Here is a 20,943-nt window from a genome sequence, read left to right as displayed (position 1 = left end):
AAAAAAGTCAACTAATTTTTTTATTTTATTTCAGTTTAATATGGGAGGTCTCATAATTCTGACTATTTTCTCAGAATTCTGACTTTTTTTTTTTACTTTTACGGAATGACTATGACCTGGATGACCGAGAATCTTCATCAGCATATCAAATTTTTTTCACAGAATTCTCACTTTAATCTCAGAATTCTGACTTTTTTTTTTTACTTTTACGGAATGACTATGACCTGGATGACCGAGAATCTTCATCAGCATATCAAATTTTTTTCACAGAATTCTCACTTTAATCTCAGAATTCTGACTTTTTGTCCCCCCTATTAAATTAAAATAAAATGTAAATATCAGTTAACTTTTTTTATTCTTTTAGTGGCCCTAATCCTCTTCCGTATTTATGAAAGTATCTCTGTATTTGTTGAGTTTTTAATCATTTCTGGGAACGTGCTGGCTCTGCGCACAGACCCCTAACGCTGCTTCCGCTGCGGCCGCCATGACACTTTCGGGAATTGTAGTTCTTTCAGCTGCACTTTTAGAGTCCCACTTTAGAATTCTTCACCCGAACTCACATAACGCCGCGGTGCATGGGTCATCGCTTTGCAAACAAACCAAATCAAACCATTTCCAACCTGATCAGGATGATAGAATGAGCAAATATCGAAAGGTTTTTTTTCCCCGTGCACTACAACAACCAACATCGCCTCTAATGAAAGCGAGGCAGTGTAAACACAACTCCAGGAACATGAAAAGATCGGATGACAGTGAGAGAGAGAAGGGAAGAAAGGTATTCATAGCGTTTTTCTCCGTTCGGTCTGGCATATTTGTAAGCCTGGTCGCTGGTTGAATATCTAAGGCTCCTAATGCGCTGCTGCTGGCTGCATTCTGGAGGCTGCAGGGCTTCCGATGTCAGCGCATACCTCACCTTGCCTGCTTCCTTTATTGTGTTTTTCCATTTTCCCCTCTGCTCAGTCTGCCAAAATGAAGAATTACAGCCACATTGACAGAGCATTTTACAAAATAGACGCACTGATGATGTGCAGCTTTTAGGTTACAGGAGAAGGTCTGAGCGACACCATAGATATTAGAAACAAACCGCATGTATGAACATTTTTGCATTATCTTCATTTTGATCATCCATAGACATATATAAATATAAAACTAAGCAAGATTTGAAAGTACTAGTTTGGATGTAATATTTGGTTTATATATAAAGTTTGGTATGAATGAGAGAGAAGGATGGGGAAAAAGAGCTTCTAAATGTTTTGCATCAACAAAGCAACAAAGTGCAACAGTTTAAACAAATATTTAAGTTAGAATTTGGAAGTTTGGTTTGTTGCCAGGTCAGCAGGCTCCAGCTGCGCTAGACTTTACTAACAGTGGCGGTTCTAGAGCAGATTTAATGGGGGCAGGTTGGGCCAGTGTTTTTTATTTTATTTTTTTATTTTTATCGGTGTAAAAAAAACAAAAACAAAAGAAAGTGTCTGCTGTAGTATATTGATTGAGCCACAAAGCCAAGGATCCAGAGCGATGATCTAAACAATGAAAACTGTAACGCTCTGAATATAGTTAAATTGTTATTGAAAAATACTAAATTGGCCCAAGTAATAATTAAGTTTGGTCTCTACTACAGTATTAGCCCATACATCACCAGGGGCGGAGCTAATGGGGGGCCATTCATTTCCCTCTAAAACCGATGGTGGCAGCAGTAATACTCTCAAGTGAAATATTCAAAAAAAAAAAATTCATATATTAACAATTACTTTACAACAAAAACAATAGTTAATTATGCACATCAATATACTAACATTAAAGATTATAAGTACAGAATGCATGCTCTTCAGAAATAGATTTTGTTTTATAGAGTAAAGAGAAAATGTATCTTCAAGTCACTAAGTAGTCTTCAGTGAAATCATAGATAAATACCTTTTTTTTAATAAAAATGTAATAAATAATCAATTTATGTAGATATTAGTACTTGTAAATATACATTTATGCAGAAAGATTACTCATAAAAGTAGATATGTAATGACAATGGAAAAAATGTTTGCCCGAAACTCAAACCTGAAAGAATTTTATCCACTATACGTCTTATCTATAAAGCACAGATGTTTGAATATATGCGTCTTTTAGTTAGAAAAGGCCTTGGGAAAGTATAGTTAGACTTTATTTAGAAAATACGGATGTTTTGCTCATTAATTTTCCTGTTGGAACATTGTAGATTGACCGTGAGATTTTGGTGCCTGTCTACTTTCGGCCACCCCTCAGTGTACATTGGTTATTGCCTGGCCACCCTCATAAAATTGATTTACTGTAGGATTAGACTGGAAAATTTGATCTAAAAACATGTGATGATTTCTTCAAATAAGTGTATACTCCCTTATTTGAGCAGGTAAATAAGATGATCTGCTTTAGAAATGAGTATTTTCCCCTTTGAAATAAGCTTATTAGATATGCACCTGAAGTAAGATAATAAAGCTGTGTTTTTGTAATATTTAAAACATAAACAATTTAGTTAAATTGGCAGATTGTCTTATCCATCTGCTTAATCAATGGAAAAAAAACACTTATTTCAAGATAAATTTAGTTATATTAAATATTTGCATTTATGTTTATAGATTAGGGTCTAGAACATAGGCTAGTTCAACAGTTGGGAAATAAAGCGAATTAAAATAAAGGTCATTCTTTTATCCATTGTTATAGTTATCAGTCATTTTCTATTACACATTAACTTTCAGCTTAAATAAAAACAAACAATCTAAAGGTTAAAAATGAGACTGCTGTATTCTTTTTTAATTGTTGTGTAAATTTATTTACTACATTTGACACTGAGGGTCGATAAATGATTGTTAATAGTTTGAATTAAAGTGACTTGATTGGCTTTTAAGTTTTTTGTTTTTTTTAAGGGTTTATTATTATTTGTTCCAACATCAAAAACAATGGCTAAACATTTTGCATTAAATAGAAAAGAGGCAGTTTTCATTTATTCCCAAATGGATCTTTAAATTCAATTTATGTTGAAATAAACCATTGTACGGCAAGCATTTATTTTTAAGGTGTTTAAGTAGTCTTTTATAATCCTGTAAATACGTTTTACACAGGGTCTGATTACCAGATAATGACACTTTTACGTGATCTCCATCAGCTGGCAGTACTCGTTTTACTTCGCAGTCTTAACTTCTGCTTGAACAAGTTAGAACATTCACATTATATTCCAAATGTTACTCTTGTCTTATGTCTCCTGACATCCCATATTTTTTTTCTTTTTATGCCTCAGCTGGAAAATACTAACTTATGAGAGTAATCTACGGAAATGTAGAAATTCATAAAGTTATAGCACCTAACTGGGTCCCTTCAAAGTACATTTTTTTTTCAGCATTTGTTTAAATTCAAAACTTGCTCAAGGTGCTTTTTTGTTTAGGGTTTAATTCCTTTCCATGTGATGCAAGATAGAGCAGGCATACCAAAAGTCGGTCCTCGAGGGCCGCTGTCCTGCAGGTTTTAGAGCTTTCCCTGCTCCAGCACAGCTGATTGACATTGATAGTTGATCAACAGGCTTTTGCTGAACTGCAATCATCAGAATCAACTGTGCTAAAGCAGAGAAACCTCTAAAACCTGCAGGACAGCGGCCCAAGAGGACCGACTTTGAGGATACCTGCTTTAGCGTGGCTCCTTAAGGCTTGTTTATGCTCAGAAACCAGGTCGTATCTCTGTTTGGTCTACACCAGACATCCCCAAACTCGGTCCTCAAGGCCCGCTGTCCTGCAGGTTTTAGAGGTTTCCTTGCTCCAGCACAGCTGATTTTAATTGAAAGCTGATAAACAGGCTTTTGGTCTACTGCAATCATTATAACCTGCTGTGCTGAAGCAGAGAAACCTCTAAAACCTGCAGGACAGGGGGCCTTGAGGATCGAGTTTGGGGATCCCTGGTCTACACTATGCATATTTCCTGTTTGGCACCTTTCCGGCTTGTTTTGTTTGTATGACCGCCGTTGTGGAAAACGATTCCTAAAGATGGACCAGCTAGAAGAACGAGGTGCTCAAGAACGCTGGGACCCTTTTTCCACCTGCATCCCCGCTCTTTTTTGCCCTCATGTCCCTCCGTTGTCGGAAAAAACTTGCCCCTTGCGTTTTTGCACTTCCTCATTGCCTCGGCCGTATCTAGACCCACAGCTAGTTTATGATTGCCACGTTGTGGCGTGGAATAACATAGCTCAGACCACGCTTCAAAATTGGGCATAAATCAAAAACATCTGCATCATACCTGCGACAAGCTTACTGCGACACAGTGCTGCGGGAGTATAACCAGCCCTTTATTCTGCTGCTGGACGCTGCACTGGCTGAGGCTTGTCGATACCTTGGTACCATCCAACTGCGATCTGTTAACTCAAGGATTTCGTACTGTGAATATGTCATACTGGTCTTTGCCCTTTGAGTTGTACATAAAATGGCAGGAGTTGGGATTTCTATGCATTTGGTTCTGTTAGGAGACATTGCTGCTGTTTGGGATATTCTCACAGTATCATAGTGTTAGCAGAAATACTACAGGCAGATGGAGTTTACACAAAATTTCCGATGAAAGATGTATATGAATTGCTTTAATGTGAAAAAGAAAAGCGCTTATTAATTTTCCTGCTGAAATATTTTACATTTTAAGTTATAATAATGTGACCGACATAGATGTCTTGTTATTTTGATATTGGTTGGTCAACAAAGGTAGGGAAAAGTTAAGCCTGACCCATATACAGTATCGCCCATCTTGTTTTTCTGGGTCCTTTTTCTGATATCCTATTTTAAGAATTTAAAGTGTTTCCTTGATAATCAAAACGAAAATGCTGTTGAACTTATACTCTCGCCTCATATTGTCCGTCTGTCTGATTCTCCTCCTGTCCTCCAACTTATTGACTCTCTTACCGATCGAAGCACATGTGTTTGGATCACGTCAGACAGCAGTGAAACTATGTAAGACGTGGTTCCTCCTGTTTATGAAAGCAGCCGTTGCAGCCAGATGAGCGGCTCAGAGAGGAACTCATTCCAGCTGGCCCTTTAGGCAGTCGGACGACAAAGACCTAATGGCTTAGCTTCTTTTCTCTCTAGATAAATAAAAGATTCAGCAGCAGGCAACGTAATTGCAAATCGACTTTATCACTGTAAAGCAGCCAAGAAAGAACTGCATGTAGTTTAACCAGCTGTTTGGGGCAGCTCTACAGGTGCTGGTCATAAAATTAGAATATCATGAAAAAGTAGATTGATTTCAGTAATTCCATTTAAAAAGTGAAACTTGTATATTATATTCATACATTACATACAAACTCATATATTTCAGATGTTTATTTTGTTTAATTTTGATGATTACAAATGACAACAAATGAAAATCTCAAATTCATCATATCAGAAAATTAGAATATTGTGAAAAGGTTCAAAATTGATGGCCCCTGGTGCCACACTCTAATCAGCTAATTAACTCAAACCACCTGCAAAAGCCTTTAAATGGTCTTTCAGTCTAGTTCTATAGGCTACACAATCATGGGGAAGACTGCTGACTTGACAGTTGTCCAAAAGACGACCATCGACACCTTGCACAAGGAGGGCAAGACACAAAAGGTCATCGCTAAAGAGGCTGACTGTTCACAGAGCTCAGTGTCCAAGCACATTAATAGAGAGGCGAAGGGAAGGAAAAGATGTGGTCGAAAAAAGTGTACAAGCAAGAGAGATAACCGCACCCTGGAGAGGATTGTGAAACAAAACCCCTTCAAAAATGTGGGGGAGATTCACAAAGAGTGGACTGCAGCTGGAGTGAGTGCTTCAAGAACCACCACACACAGACGTATGAAAGACATGGGTTTCTGCTGTCGCATTCCTTGTGTCAAGCCACTCTTGAACCACAGACAGCGTCAGAAGCGTCTTGCCTGGGCTAAAGAGAAACAGGACTGGACTGCTGGTGAGTGGTCCAAAGTCATGTTCTCTGATGAAAGTAAATTTTGCATTTCCTTTGGAAATCAAGGTCCCAGAGTCTGGAGGAAAAGAAGAGAGGCACTTCATCCACGTTGCTTGAAGTCCAGTGTAAAGTTTCCACAGTCAGTGATGGTTTGGGGTGCCATGTCATCTGCTGGTGTTGGTCCATTGTGTTTTCTGAGGTCCAGGGTCAACGCAGCCACATACCAGGAAGTTTTAGAGCACTTCATGCTTCCTGCAGCTGACCAACTTTTTGGAGATGCAGATTTCATTTTCCAACAGGACTTGGCACCTGCACACAGTGCCAAAGCTACCAGTACCTGGTTGAAGGACCATGGTATCCCTGTTCTTAATTGGCCAGCAAACTCTCCTGACCTTAACCCCATAGAAAATCTATGGGGTATTGTGAAGAAGAAGATGCAATACACCAGACCCAACAATTCAGAAGAGCTAAAAGCCGCTATTAGAGCAACCTGGGCTATCATAACACCTGAGCAGTGCCACAGACTGATCGACTCCATGCCACGCCGCATTGCTGCAGTAATACAGGCCAAAGGAGGCCCAACTAAATACTGAGTGCTGTACATGCTCATACTTTTCATGTTCATACTTTTCAGTTGGCCAACATTTCTATAAATCCTTTGTTTTTATTGGTCTTCAGTAATATTCTAATTTTCTGATATGATGAATTTGAGATTTTCATTTGTTGTCATTTGTAATCATCAAAATTAAACAAAATAAACATCTGAAATATATGAGTTTGTATGTAATGTATGAATATAATATACAAGTTTCACTTTTTAAATGGAATTACTGAAATCAATCTACTTTTTCATGATATTCTAATTTTATGACCAGCACCTGTATATGTAATCTGGTTTTCCCAAATATTAAATCTGTGCTTTGTCTCTGTAGAGAATAAGATAATCATTTTACAGCATCCTTGTTATTTTATAGAAAACCAAACTACACCGCCTCTTTGCATAGCATCTTATGCAAAAGTAGAAAGTTTCTACATTTTTTTAATAGATTTTAATGTATTTAGTGAGATTTTAGGAAACTATCCCATCAAATTTGTAAATGATTGTATGATTAACAAATTTCTCCTGCTGGATGATGAAAGTCTATTCAGTATTTTGCAGCCTCTAACAAGGTTTCATGGTGTATTAATTTGTGTTTAACAGTATTTATCATCCCGTGAAGCCTGACTTTCTGTCTTGACTGCTAACAAAAAGTATCCCTTCAATATAATACCTTAACTACAATGTTTCACAGTATGGATGGTGTGTGAAGATAGATGTATCTAGGTAGATTCATTCATTATACAATCAAATTTTGACTAGAGTTCCTTCTTCCCTTGTGCGAACCCCTCGATAAAACAGTGTTGGTCTTTAAAGAATTGTCTAAACATTTGCATGGCCTCAACATCAAGGAAATATTTCAGTAAATTCTTGACATTATTGTTAAATTGTTGCTAATGAAATTATTTTATTATTTATACTTGTATCTGTCTGCAGCATAGAGCAAAGCAACTCCTGCAGGTACTGGTGGACGATTTTGAAGTTATGGGTAATTCTCAGTAATTCTTCATGAGGTTTCTTAAACTAATTCTCCATGTGATGATTTTCATACAAGATATGTTGGAAACTGTCTTATATAGAAAAGATATATAGAAAAGCAAAGCAGATTATAACTTGGTGAGGACAGTAATAGGTGATTCTCAGAGAGCGTTTTCATAATTTTTCCAGTTAATTTTCAATTTGATAAGAAGAAGGCATAAAAAAGTTAGTTGTTAAATAAAACGCACTGCTAAAAAAGCCGCATCTATCCTGCATTGTTCTTCATAAGTATCCTAGTTGTCCCTCATTTGTTGGGAAATCTGGAGCAGCTCCACTCAGCTCTATTAATATATAGCTTTTCTAGCCTTGTAGATGTTCTCCTGGTTACTGCTCCTCTACAGGTGCCATCAGTACCTAACAAAAATTAGACATACCAGACTGCTGTCCACGGATCGGCTATGGTCATATTAAGTTTTCGGAGACTTTAAAAGGGAGCCACACTGTGCCGGTAGTGCAAATTGAAAAGAGAAATTCATTTTTCACTTATTAATTTTAATTTGAGTATGCTGAAGTATTTATTTTACAATATATAAGAAATTGTTACTCAACTGCGTAAAATTTCTGCTTCTCAGGTTTGGTCTGGAACTGCCCAATGCATTCAGTTCTAGTCTTCATTGTGATAATTCAGGTTCCAGGTGGTGAAACTCTTTAGGTCGTGCCCAAAAAAGCTTGATGCAGATCTTAGTGGCCAAGATAGGTCAGAGGACATAATTGGGACAAATTGATAAGATGAAGGACATAGAAGAATTATCAAATAAAGGGATAAGTGTAGTTTATATAATCATTGCTATATTCAGAAATGCCGAAATTCCATGTCATCTAAAAGGATCTGCAGCCTTGATTTCGTCAAGTCGGACCAAAAACGGCTAATTTTTTCCTGTGCATTAGTATTGCAGCCCCCACTACTCCCCTAGTACCACAACGATTCAATATGTCTTGTATTGTAATGACTTAAACACATTTTACTAAGATCTATCAGTATTGTCATCACAGGATGAGTTTCCACTTATGCCTCACCAAGTGAGAAAACAGCCCTGACCCTGTCTCGTAACCCGATGTTCTTTGATGCAAACTCACCATATCAATGTGCTTTGATGCAAGTTCGCCATTTGCAAAGTGATGACAAGTATGAAGTGTTGGGTCGAAACAGGAAGTGTGTGTGTGTGTTAGAGCAGCCGGCTAAGTAATGATCACACAGGGTCACCAGATGTTGTGAGGTCTCGGGCTCAGCCCCAGCCATTGCTTAGATCAGCCTCATTGGTTTGCTCTAGTTGTGGCACCTTGTGCAAGCTGTTTAGGGTATTTAATTTCTAAACACTCATTAAAATGGTTTGTGTTTCCCTTGGTGGGCCTGTTAAATTAACAGCTACTGAGGTAAAAGCTGATTATGTCGCCACACATCCGGACATGGTTAATCAATTCTCCCCAACAAAATGTTGGCTGATGAATTAGTGTAAAGGAAACGATTTATGGCAACTAATGCCAATGTCCTGTCATGTCAAGGCTGATGTTTTAGCAAGATGGGGTGTCAGATTTAGCACATTCAGCAGCTTCACGCTCTACCAGCCATCTTTTTTCCCTCTAAACCTAAACTACATGCTGCTTCCCGTATTAACGAGCCAGTAATGGAGAAATACTGTTAGGTACTGACATAAAACATGGGTTTGTGTACCTGCGGCTGGATAGCACATAAGCTCCTATGGAGCTAGATTTACACCTAGGCTCTGTGTAGAATGGAGATGGTGGAACACTTGGCATGGGGGCTCTCAGAGCTTCATCAGACCCCCGCTGTTTCAACCGTATTACAGCCCTTGCTTAGAAAAATACGGCTGTGGCAGATAATGATACTATTACACTAATGGAGTTGGCAAATGAAGGAGAACCCAGATGCCCTGCTTTATTACCAGAGGGGGTCATTTCCTCACTGCATTCCTAATGGCCTGAGCACACAGTATTGATCAGGCTATCATAGTGCTAATCCTCTACAGAATTACTTATCGCTGCCTAGGTGTCGATCCGCCACATGCACTGTGCTGGCCTAGTCGCTGGGCGGCTGCTATTCTTCCAGTGGGGACCCACTGGGCCACTCACCGAGTCATGATTTAGGGCCAAGCAGGGATGGCGCCTGGGAGGTCTTCAGCTATAGGCTGGTTCGTGGTGTAAAAAAAGAAGGGAGGTAAATGAAACTAACGGCTTTCATTTAATTAAGAAGCAGGCAGTGATGCAGTTCCCTTCTCTTTATGGCTTTTCTGGCCACTGTGGAGCACGAGAAGCGATGTAGCTGTGTGTTGTTCTTTTGTGTTGTACTGTAAATAAAAACAGGCAGCCCTTCTTGTTATTAACATCAACAGAAGGTGATGATCACTAAGGTTAATTGCATGTTCCGTTATTTTCTTTCTAGGCATACAATACTTTCTATGTTCATCATTCGGTTGCATCTAAAGGCATAGAGAAACAAAATAAATTATTCATGGTGGACATCATTTAACATGACCAGAATGATATGCTCTGAGATGGTCGTTAGAATAATTGAACTAGGGGTCGGGACTCTTCGCCCAGGGGTTGTGACTCTCTATATTATTGGTCCCCTACTGGACCTTTGTGTGCATTATCGTCCCCAGGACACGGGAAGCGTGGCATCCCTACACATGCACACCCCTTTATTCACCTATGGCCTTGGCTAATCAAAGACTTTACCTTAAGGGGCAAATTTTCTCTGTTAGTTCGCATTAGTCCCGTAGCCATAAAGAAGTATTTATATATTTCAGTCTGAAACAACCTGTCCTGGCTAGGGAAACGAGCTATTGATCCAGATATTTAGTCATTTCTTTCCGTGTGTGCCATCAATATCGTACAAACATCCATCCATGTGTCCATGTGAGAGTTGACCTCAGCCCTGGCCTGCATTTTTGCTCCCATTGGTGCCAATGATATACTATTATGAAAAGTAAAATCAATGAATGAATATGAAATTTGGGTGTGTAATGTAGTGCTGGCCCAAGGCCCCAGGTCTTTCTATTGATCGGCCATGTGAGCGTTAGAGGGGGTTGATTAGTCTGCCACTGAGCTTTTCATCTACATGTCTTTACTTTGTCTTGCCTGTTTGATCTGTGCTCATATATCTGGGTTGACGTTTTTACACATCGGTTTAAGTAGGTAAACCATTCTTGAAATGAAATTACTTATTCAAACATTAGATGATCTGGAAGCTTACTATAAAAGCAAAAAAACTAAACCACAAAAACTTATGCTACTGTTAAGCTTATAAAGCAAATGTGTTTTTAATGGTGTAAGTTTGTAAACCAGTAGAGTGTTGGTTTTGAGAAAGAGTCAGAGCTTTTGATAGATTTTTTATTGTCTATTTTTTGTTGGTACTTCATTGACTAGAACTAGGGATGTCCCGATCTAATATTAATATTGGACATCGGTCTGATATTAGCCAAAAAGCTAATATCTGATTTTATCGGCCAGCATCTAAAATCTCCGATATTTTCATGCTGATGGAAAGCTATCCTTCTTTTAAAAGTTTCTCTAACTAATTGGTTAATTTTCAATGGTTTTCACACTGTTGGTGTGTTGACATTTGTGCCCTGTTTTAGTAATATTATTTTATTAAGTCTTTTCTAACACTCTACAGTAAAATATAAGTAATAGTAGCTAGTATGATTCATACTAATATCATATCGGGTCAATATAGATATCAGTAGGGCTGAAACAATTAATCGGGATTAATCGATTATTGAAATAATCATCAACCAATTCAGTAATCAATTAATCATTAAATCGAGTATAGAGACTGAAAAATATGCCTTTAGCTGACAGAGTGACCCACTTAGAGCAGTATTTATATCCAAATCGCAATAAACTATGTTAACATTTTGCATTTAAGATTAAAAAAAAAATGTCTGTCAATGTGCCCTATCCAGAAGAAAGCGGAAAAGTTTTAGTTTCACTTGGAATAATTTCGTAAAAAGTCCTCTTTAAGGAACCTATTAATCGATTAATCAAAGATATAATCGACAGAATAATCGATTCGCAAAATAATTGTTTGTTGCAGGCGTAGATATCAGTCAATTCTCAAACCTGCAATATCGGTATCATATCAGAAATGAAGAAGTTGTATTGGGACACCCCTACATAGAATTGCAAGAATGCTTGTGATTATGTCATCCAATCAGTTACATGGAAAGCCAGTTAGGATGGAGCTCCTAAAGAATCTCTTAAGCCCAGCGTACACTGTGCGATTTTTGGGGCGATTTTCCATTCTTGCGAGAATCTTTCGATCAGGTCGACTTTCAGCCTGATCGTGCATTGTGACTCATGTAGTGTACAGGGGGTTACGAGGGGCGATCAGCCTCTCAGGACCACCTCCCGATCAGGAATCGTGAGGTCGTAATCACCTTTTCTTTTCAGGGCTTTCAGCACAAAATTGTACAAATTGCCAAGGCAGTGTAGTTCACTATAGTGAGCTTAATATTCCCCTTCTATTTGTTTGGCTTCAAGATAGATGAATCAGAGCAGCTCCAACGTGCTTTTTAGTCGTACAGTGTGAGCAGGCAGATCTCATCAGAGCGTTGGGCCAAACATAAATCGTGAGCTGCTAACTCACACTGTACAACTAAACCCTACGATTAGTCGTACAGTGGGAGCAGTAGCTGCGTTCAAAGACAAAAAAAAATATAAAAATCGCAGTGTACGCCCGGCTTTACCAATTAATGAGTCAAGCTTGGCACAGTGACCCCAGTTTTAAAAACGCATGCTTTTCTTTTGTCTTTCAGAATGTTTAGGACCCAGTTCTTTATTTCATGGATGCTGATATGTCCAACTAATTGTTGGCCTCGGAATCAGGATGGGCACTCTGAATTTGTCCTGGTAGTGAAACAGTGGATCATACATGGTTTGCTAACCATCTCATTGGAGTTTGGCTGTTTTCTAATACTGGATAGGGCAATTTATTGCAGTACTTGGAACAGATTTCCAAGATTTTTTTTGTAGGAAAAAATGCTTAAACCCTTACCTATGGTCATATGGTACAGATTATGAGCTAAAGTTAAACATCCAAAAAACAAATGGTAAAAATTTGCTCAGCTAGATTGCCTTGACTTGGACTTAGACCCAACTTTATTTGTCCCCTGGGATTACTCCTTCAGGGAAATTCTGGTTCCAGTAGCTTATATAGAGTACAGAGAGCTAAAGCAAGATGGCATTAAAGATAAAAATACGACAGACAATATAAAAAGAGAAGAAAAATTGATTAACTTTTCCATCTTGTGGCACCTTGGAGTAGAGCCTCTCGTAGTCTGAATCACAATAATTCACTGGTGTTTTGGGCATCAGATTAGGAATCCTTCTGGAAGCCTTTTTTTTATAGGCTTCCTGGGCATAGATCCTGGGGCTGAGCTGGAACCTGTTAGAAGGAATATTTATCTCTTTAGGTGAAGAACCAGGGAAACAAAAAATATTGATATATTATTTCTTCCTTGGTAGTTAAGTAATTCAGTATTAACAGTACACAATTTTACAAATATATTATAATTGCATAATATTGCATACACATATTGTCTTAGAAGCTTCAACATAAATATTCCAAATCGTCTCTGAGAGCTAATGTGTATGACTGCCACTAACCAGCTCTTTAAGTTGATGCTGAGACACAGATGTCAACATATTTACAACCAAGGCAGCCATATAAATCATGCAAACTGGTTGTCTAGTTCAGCTGTTAGGGTCTATGAGGTGACTTTCAGTGTGACCTGTTCAAGTAGGGTTCATATGTCACGCATGTGTCCTGTCGTATGAGAGATGTATAATAATCAGCTGGATCAATAGATGGTGCTTACTTATGGGACTAGCAATGAATAAACATAGATTTGACCTGCCAACCTTGTACACAAAGGCTAGATCCGCTTCAGGGTTTATTAATGCTAAAAATAATGAGATGTTTAGTTTTTTTGTTTTTTTCATCATAAAATGTCTTCTGTAATAGAGGCCCTCTAACTGCTGTTTATTTGTAAAACTTATTTCCCTTTCTAATGACTCACCTTTGTAATAAAATAAAAAGCCTGCTGCTGTCATCTGGTTTCAATGGAGAGTCTACAATCCTTTATTATCAAAGCTGCAGGGGGGACAGATTCACAAGGTGCTGTAAATATAGCCTGTTAATTTGTACACCGTAATTTTTCTTCCATAAATGTGAGCCATGAAAGTGGGTTTAAATTTCCGTCTTGCATGTCTCTTTTTGCTGGACGGAATGTGGCATTGCTGGCATCACCGTAAACAAACATATTCATACCTTGTGCACTTTTTTCACATTTTATCAATTACAAAAACAAGCTTCCATGTATTTTATTAAGGCTTTCTGTGTACTGTGTCACGTTTTTTAATGTTTTCTAAAGAGGTTTAATGCAGCACAAGTCTTCAATGATGGAAGTTTTCCTCCATATCCAAATATTTTAACCGGGCAAGCCAGATTTACAATGATAATGTTTCCCCACGTTATCAATTTTGTCTTCCTTCCTCCAGGGAAAAGAGGGAATGTTCAGATGAACTTTCTGACCTGATTAATCAATGTAGCCAAAGTTTTGCTTTAGCCAAAATATGTGCAGCAATGGACAAAATTTTGATTTCAGAAGTGGGGTGGACACAAGTATTTTTTATATACCTACTATATATAAGTTCAGAAAGTGTTATACTAAAATGGTAAATGGCCTGTACTTATATAGCACTTTTTCAAGTCAGGAGACTTGACCAAAGTACTTTACACTACATTCAGTCATTCACCCATTCATGCACGCACTGATGGTGGCAAGCTGCATTGTAGCCACAGCTGCCCTGGGGCTCACTTACAGAAGCGAGGCTGCCGTACCCTGGTGCCACGGTCCCTCTGACCACCATCAGTAGATAATGCAGGTGGAAGTGTCTTGCCCAAGGATACAACCACACTGAAAGCCAGAGCCGGGACTTAAACCGTGAACCGTTCAGCTTCAGGGCAAACTCCTACATCCGATGCCACTGTCGCCCTGTTAGTAGTTCTCCTCTGTTTGTTTCCTCCACTTTCTCTTGCATCTCTGTTGTCCCTCTTCTGACAATATATGGATGCATGACATGAACAATTGGACAAATTGGGTTGCAACAATCCTTGTAGATTACAAACACATAGTTTTACAATTATTATAGGTTGATATATAAAATCAGATTCATTGATTTTATTTTTCCCTATTTTGTTGATAATGATTATAATATAACAATAACACATTTGATTTATCAGCACTTTTAATAGAATGGATATACTTTAAAATGTTATTGAAAGCTTTAAAATGCGGTGGAGGATCCTGAAGTGGATCTGCTGCTTTATGGAGCCGGTGAAGGTGTTTTAGGAGGGCTGTTACACAGTCCTTTGAATGTAACTAACACTTTGACATGTAAAGAAATCTCTTACGTCTCTCTTACTGTTTTCAGAAATCCTGGCTGCAAATCTAATAACCAAACACACAGATATACATATATACATACACACATGGCACCAATTCAAATATTTGTGTAAATTAATACACAAGATATTAAAACACTTTTAGATTACGTGAGCCAAGAGAAGAAAAATGCCTAAATTACAGTAGCAGACTCCCTTACCAACTGGTGTCTTTTGCAGAACCATATTTTTATACAAGACCTTTAACAGACACGATTCAGTAGCTCATCAGATGTTTGTGAAGTGAGCTTCACCATGAGTGACAGCGGTGACAGCCAATCACACAAGAAAAGGCGGAGGGCCAATCAGGAACTCTTTACTTCTTTACTTTACTACTTTACTGTCGCATTGGTTTGTTTGGACAGCAAAAAGTGCAGGGGACCAAAACTGAGTTTTGAAAAAGTGCAGGGGACATGCCCCCCGTGTCCCCCCAAATTACGTCCATGTCTGCAGCAGCAGGTGTCATGAGAAAGCACACAAGTTACACTTGTTGCTCTCCTGTCAAAGATGAAATTGTAGATTCTGGCAAAACAGATGTGATTGCGGCAGCAACTGCTCTGCTGTGTTTGTTTTGGTTCATCTCTGGACTCGGGACCTCTTGCTTTAATCACAAACCTCTTTAGAGCAATCCCCACTTTATCTTGGGTCAACATTATTTTCTCCATCTTCTGTTTTGATGGAAAAAAAATGTATCACAGCTGCAGCCTTCACTAAAACAGCGTCCAGTTCGTGATATTGTCTCATCTCCTATTTTTTTAGACTTAATAAAACTGTCAATGTACAAGAGAGACGAGTGTTGAAGGATTCTTGGATTTGATGCTGTGAAATTGGATACCGGTTTTTGTGTTCCTGATTTGTGCATCTCTAGCACTCAGACTTCATCATTATATGCAGACATTTACATTGCGTAGTTGCAGAAAGTGGACTCCACGATGGCACAACTTGATAAGGGATCTCCATGAGGTGACAAGTCGTCATCTCTCCTCCTGTAGGGTTGTCAGCATAGAGCCATGAAAACTGGAAAAAGAAATCCACACATATATATGTATATATAATCGTAATGGCGAAGCAACGGGACATTGTGGTGGTGGACAAAGAGCAGAGAAAAGCTGTTGTGGTTGACATAGCAATACCAAATGACTGCAACATAAGGGAAAAACGAATATGAGAAACTAGAGAAATACCAGGGGCTCAGAGAAGAGCTGTAGAAGACCTGGAAGGTCAATGCACCGGTGGTGCCCGTGGTTGATGGGGCACTCGGGGCAGTGATCCCCAAACTGGAGGGATGGCTATGGCCAGTCTCTGAAAATACATTAGACATTTTGGTCCAGTAAAGTGCAGCTCTAGGAACAGATGTTGCGCAGAAACCTTAGATTCCTAGGCCTCTACTAGAGGACCCCAGCTTGGAGGAACAAGAGAGACTGCTGGCAGTGGATGAGGAGTAGTGTTTTATAAATATATATATATATATATATTAGGGCTGAAGCAATTAATCAGATTAATTGTGAGTAACAAATTATTGAAATAATTGTCAATTAGTAATCGATTAATTGTTAACTGGAGTATAGAGACTGTAAAACATACCTTTAGCTGACAGAGCGACCCACTTACAGCAGTAATTCTATCAAAATTGTAACGAAATAGATAGAAGAAATGTTTTTGTCTGTAAATATGCTCTATCCAGAACTAAAAAAAATCTCCTTCCAAGAAACTTCTAGTGTTTGGTGAGTTTTAGGCATTTGTGCAGCACTCATTTTAGAATCTACTGTGAAGAAAGCCTTTGGGAGGTGTCTGCTCACTTCAGGTGGTCTGTTCATGTCTCAGTGATCTCTTCTTGGAGCCCCCAATGTGTTTTTTTTTTTCTTCATCAGTCTTAAGTTTATCTTGCATATGCGAAACAGCCAACAACAGTTTGACTGGCATGCTGTCAGGCAGGTGATGCCTTTCCAGTGGTAGAGCATCAGCTCTTTCCTGAGAGCTTGTATGCGCGAGAGTGTGTAGGAAAAGTGGGGGTATTGTCAGGACGTGACCGGCACACTTTGCATGTTCTCCTCGAGACAGGTGCTCCTGGGTGAGCACTGGTGCATGACAGTTGCCTTTCATCGCTGTCTTCTCTACACTTAACCCCTGACCAGCTCTCCCTTCTTCCTTTGGCTCCTTGTCTTCTTAGCCGCCTTCTTCTCTGCCATTTTTCTCCATGTCTGACCTCTTATCCTGACTCTTCCCTCTGACGTACTAAGTGATGGACTTGGAAAGCTAGAAGGCAGCTTAAATTCTGTATGTGTTGGTGTGGAGGTATGGCAGGCTTGTCACAAGCCTTTTGCTGTCAGGCCTTGGAAAATTCAGCCGTCTAGACAAAACTGCACAAACACACTCATTTCCTACCGCCTTTACACTCGCATTTTTTTTTGTTCAGCAGTCCGTAATTCCATCCACAGGCGCTGTCAAGCACTTGATCAAACGTGCATAAAGAAAAGAGCCCCTTGGCTGATTCCCATCCCCTCTCCTCCTATCATAATGAAGGCAGATTTTCCCTTCTCTGCCTGTTTCTTCAGCACTGTTTATTCAGATGAGCCTGTCTGGGGGGCAACGGGTCACATCCACTTGGCTGGCTAAAATGATCCTGAATTGAGGGCTGTCTCCTATGAGATGAAGAGAGAAAAAACACAAGCAGAGGTTAGGCAGGGCTGCAGGGCGGTCATGTCAGGTCTGTGTTTGGACTGTTTGGCTGTGTGTGTGAGCGTGAATGTCATGGCAGAGGTAGGGGTTAGGGAGTTTGAGGGTTCACTTGTCAACCCTTGTGTCATGCTTGCCCTGGCCCTGCTATGTAGAGGGCATCCACTGTCATTTGTTTCAGAACTGTTTGAAATGGAGTGAGCCATAGAAGCATAAAAAGTAGCCGCCAGTCTTTGAGCTCTCAGGTGCCCCGATGTTCCACATAGTTATTTAAGTGCAAATATTTGCTTGAAAAAGTCCCTTTAAAAGTGACACCAACTGGAAATGGCCGGATCTTGGACTTGTCCGGGTATATATATCGATTTTCACCGATTAATGTCTGTTGGGCAGTGGGTTCACCAAGAAGAAACAAGAAAATAGAAAATAGCTGACAAATCTGCAGAGAGTGTAGATGCAGATGCTAGTATCCCACGATGGACCAGTATTTCTGGGGAATGTTCCAGAAATTTTCCAGAAAGTCCCATTGAGATTAACAATCTCTTTTTCAAGGGAGTCCTGGCCAAGACAGTGGCAAAATATTACATTACAAATTACATTACAGTTTACAATTATATCTATCTATAATTAGAAATTCATAAAACAGTTACAAACCATAGATCTCATTTCCAAACCTTTGAGCAATCGTTTAAAATGTCCGATTGGAATCAAATCCAAAATCTTTTTTAGTCTTTGTTATGATGGATTTTGGCAAATCTGACAACAAACTTGGTTGAATTTAGAACCAACAAGGTTTACTTAGTAAAACAAGAAAGGCCTTTTTACCCCAATCTTTACCACGTTTATTCAAAGTGGAGACATTTTTTCACACTTCTTCTATGAAAAGGGAACTTCTTGATTTTGGTTGTTGTCTCTGAGCTTCAATGTGTGGATTAAAGTCATTCTTCAGGCCAGCTCAGTAAGCTTTTAGTTTTCTTTCACTTTTTCTAAACTTCCAAGCCTTTTGAAGTTTTTTTCCTGGTGCTTGTGATTTCTTACAGCTGTGTTCACCATAACAGGTCTGTATACATCTTTCATGTGACATTCATCTCTTACATTCCTCCCACTGTAGGAAAAAAAACAAAACAAAAAAAAAAAATTGTTAAGACCCCTTAAACTTGTTGTAGTGTCAATGAAGACAGGAATGCCAGACAGGCTGTGAGATTAATCCAACAACAGCGTGTCTGCCAAACTGTAGAGGCTCTATCAGCAAGCGAGTGGACCCCTTCGTCGCAGCTATTGTCATAAATACGGGCTATTTGTCACATATGAGATGGACTCATGTAAATGCAATGACAGGCTAGTGTCTCAGCTGACTGACAGCGTAGAGGGATTGGGGTAATCTAAGTGACTGATTTGAGGCGTGCGCTGGCTCGCCTGTCCCCGTAACTCCTAAGGAATAGACAGCTTCAGCAGAGTTATCTGTGTTTGTAAGTCTTTCTGCTGCACTGGGATGACAATAGGGATTAGTGCCAAGGTTCTTTAAACTGTTTTATTTTTTTACTTGACTTTTGGGAGGGGGGAAGGGGAAGCCTTATCGGTGTCTTAGCAGGATGCTGCCGTAGCCAGCTTTTCTTGACTGTCAATTAAAGAGGGGATCATTAACTTCAAGGGTATAAATGTTCTAACACTGGTATTACGTTAGGAAGCTAAGTCGCTGACAGATGTTCCAACTTTAATTCTCTACTTGTTTTTTTGTCCTTTAATTAATTTATGTATCACTATTTGGGTTTTAAATATTTTTTCCTCCTGTCTGCTCTTTGTTAGCCTGTAATCTCAGTTACCATGCTAGTCGCAAAGACGATTGGGCTTTGTCACTCCTCTGTTTCTTATAGGGTTCAATCAGCTAATGTATTCAATATCATCCAAACAGAAAGGTAAACAGTATTTAATGGCACATGTGTTCCTTCACCGCCTCTGTGCAGCCTGAAGGCATGGGGTGGATGGAGTTCTCTTCTTCCGCAGGTTTTTCAGTGGGACCCGATGCACCTGGAATGGCGCTTGATGTAAACAAAACGAGCTCAGCTTGTACCTCTGTACACGTGTGGTTGTTTTGGAGGTAAACAACTGTAGCTTGCTTCTTTAGGGTTTTCTTCCGCAAGCTTTATTTGGCGGCTGGGAAGCGCCTGTGTGACAGCTGTGGTTTAGGTTCTTAGGCACCGAGCTGCAGCGGGACACGTAAAGGAAGGTGTAGGCTGATGGTAGCTACACAGAAAACGAAAGGAAACTAGAAGCAGAGAAACTTTAAGGGGAGTAGGAGAGAGACAGGCGACAGAGACTGCTAATGGGCAAAGTCTCTTCATCCACCGCCACTGCCATCACAACAGCCACCCCGCTCTTTTATGACAGCTCCTTTCCTTTGTTCTACCCGTCGGCCCACTCTCTGCTGGGGATTCATGACAAGTTTTTGCTGGCTGATCAAACGTTGCGGTGGCACCTGATTAGGATATAGCGCATGTTTACAGTCGTGCATGCCGAGGACACCGTCCCCCCCAACACCTCCACAACTATCTTTTTCCAGACAACAAGGGAGACTTCACCTTGACTAATTAAATTTGCACCTGCAACACCAGCTGTGACAGCGACTGGAAGGCTGCATTTATTTATGTCACTCTATACATACTTCCTGTGACGTTTACGGAGGCTGAGTTTGCACTAGCTTGTCTGTTTGCTGTCAGCGTAGGTTTCTCCGATGACTGTCTTCATTGTATCTATGTCTGCTGAGATGTATGGGGTGTGGGCTTAGATTAGTCCCCTGCCCTCCAGACAGGCGGGGTGAAGGCACCGGAAGTTGTCATCCCAGCAGATCCTGAAAGTGATACCACGGCTTTGCTTTAAGCTCGCCACAAGCCAAAGTATGTCATTATTTTTGGTACTCTTTGCCTTAAAGTACCTCACTGTATAATACACAAAGAAAGAAACTGATGTACTTTGGAAAGGAACTATTTTGAAAGGGAAATGATAGATTTTAAGAGATCTTCAGATCTTAAGCTGAAACTCTTTCGACTATTGTGTCAAATTCAATGTTACTGGCTCGCCGTGTGTGTTTTCTGTCATTCATTAATGCGCATACACACACCGTTTGTGCTCGTAGATTATCTGCCTTTCAGAGGCTGCATGTATCTATCTAAATCAGTGTTAAGAATGTAAAAAGGCCACAGGAGAAGTGAGCAGGACATCAGTCACCTGGCAGAAGAAGACA

At 39.6% G+C, this 20,943-nt stretch overlaps 1 protein-coding gene across 1 annotated transcript in view; it reads left to right on the top strand.

Annotated features, from left to right (window-relative positions):
* Positions 1–546: 546 nt before the first annotated feature.
* fto (FTO alpha-ketoglutarate dependent dioxygenase) overlaps positions 547–20,943 on the top strand; it is a 182,233-nt gene continuing 161,836 nt past the window's right edge. The window contains exon 1 of the mRNA XM_038302975.1: positions 547–775. Within this exon, the coding sequence (XP_038158903.1) occupies positions 638–775 (138 nt within the window). The 5' untranslated portion in view covers positions 547–637. The remainder of the gene's footprint in view (positions 776–20,943) is intronic.

This window comes from Cyprinodon tularosa, unplaced genomic scaffold (genome assembly GCF_016077235.1).
Source record: "Cyprinodon tularosa strain WSP-4 unplaced genomic scaffold, ASM1607723v1 ctg50, whole genome shotgun sequence".
In the NCBI taxonomy this organism is placed as follows: Eukaryota; Metazoa; Chordata; class Actinopteri; order Cyprinodontiformes; family Cyprinodontidae; genus Cyprinodon; species Cyprinodon tularosa.
Note: the sequence above shows the minus strand (reverse complement) of the source record. Positions and strands in the feature narration are given on the sequence as shown.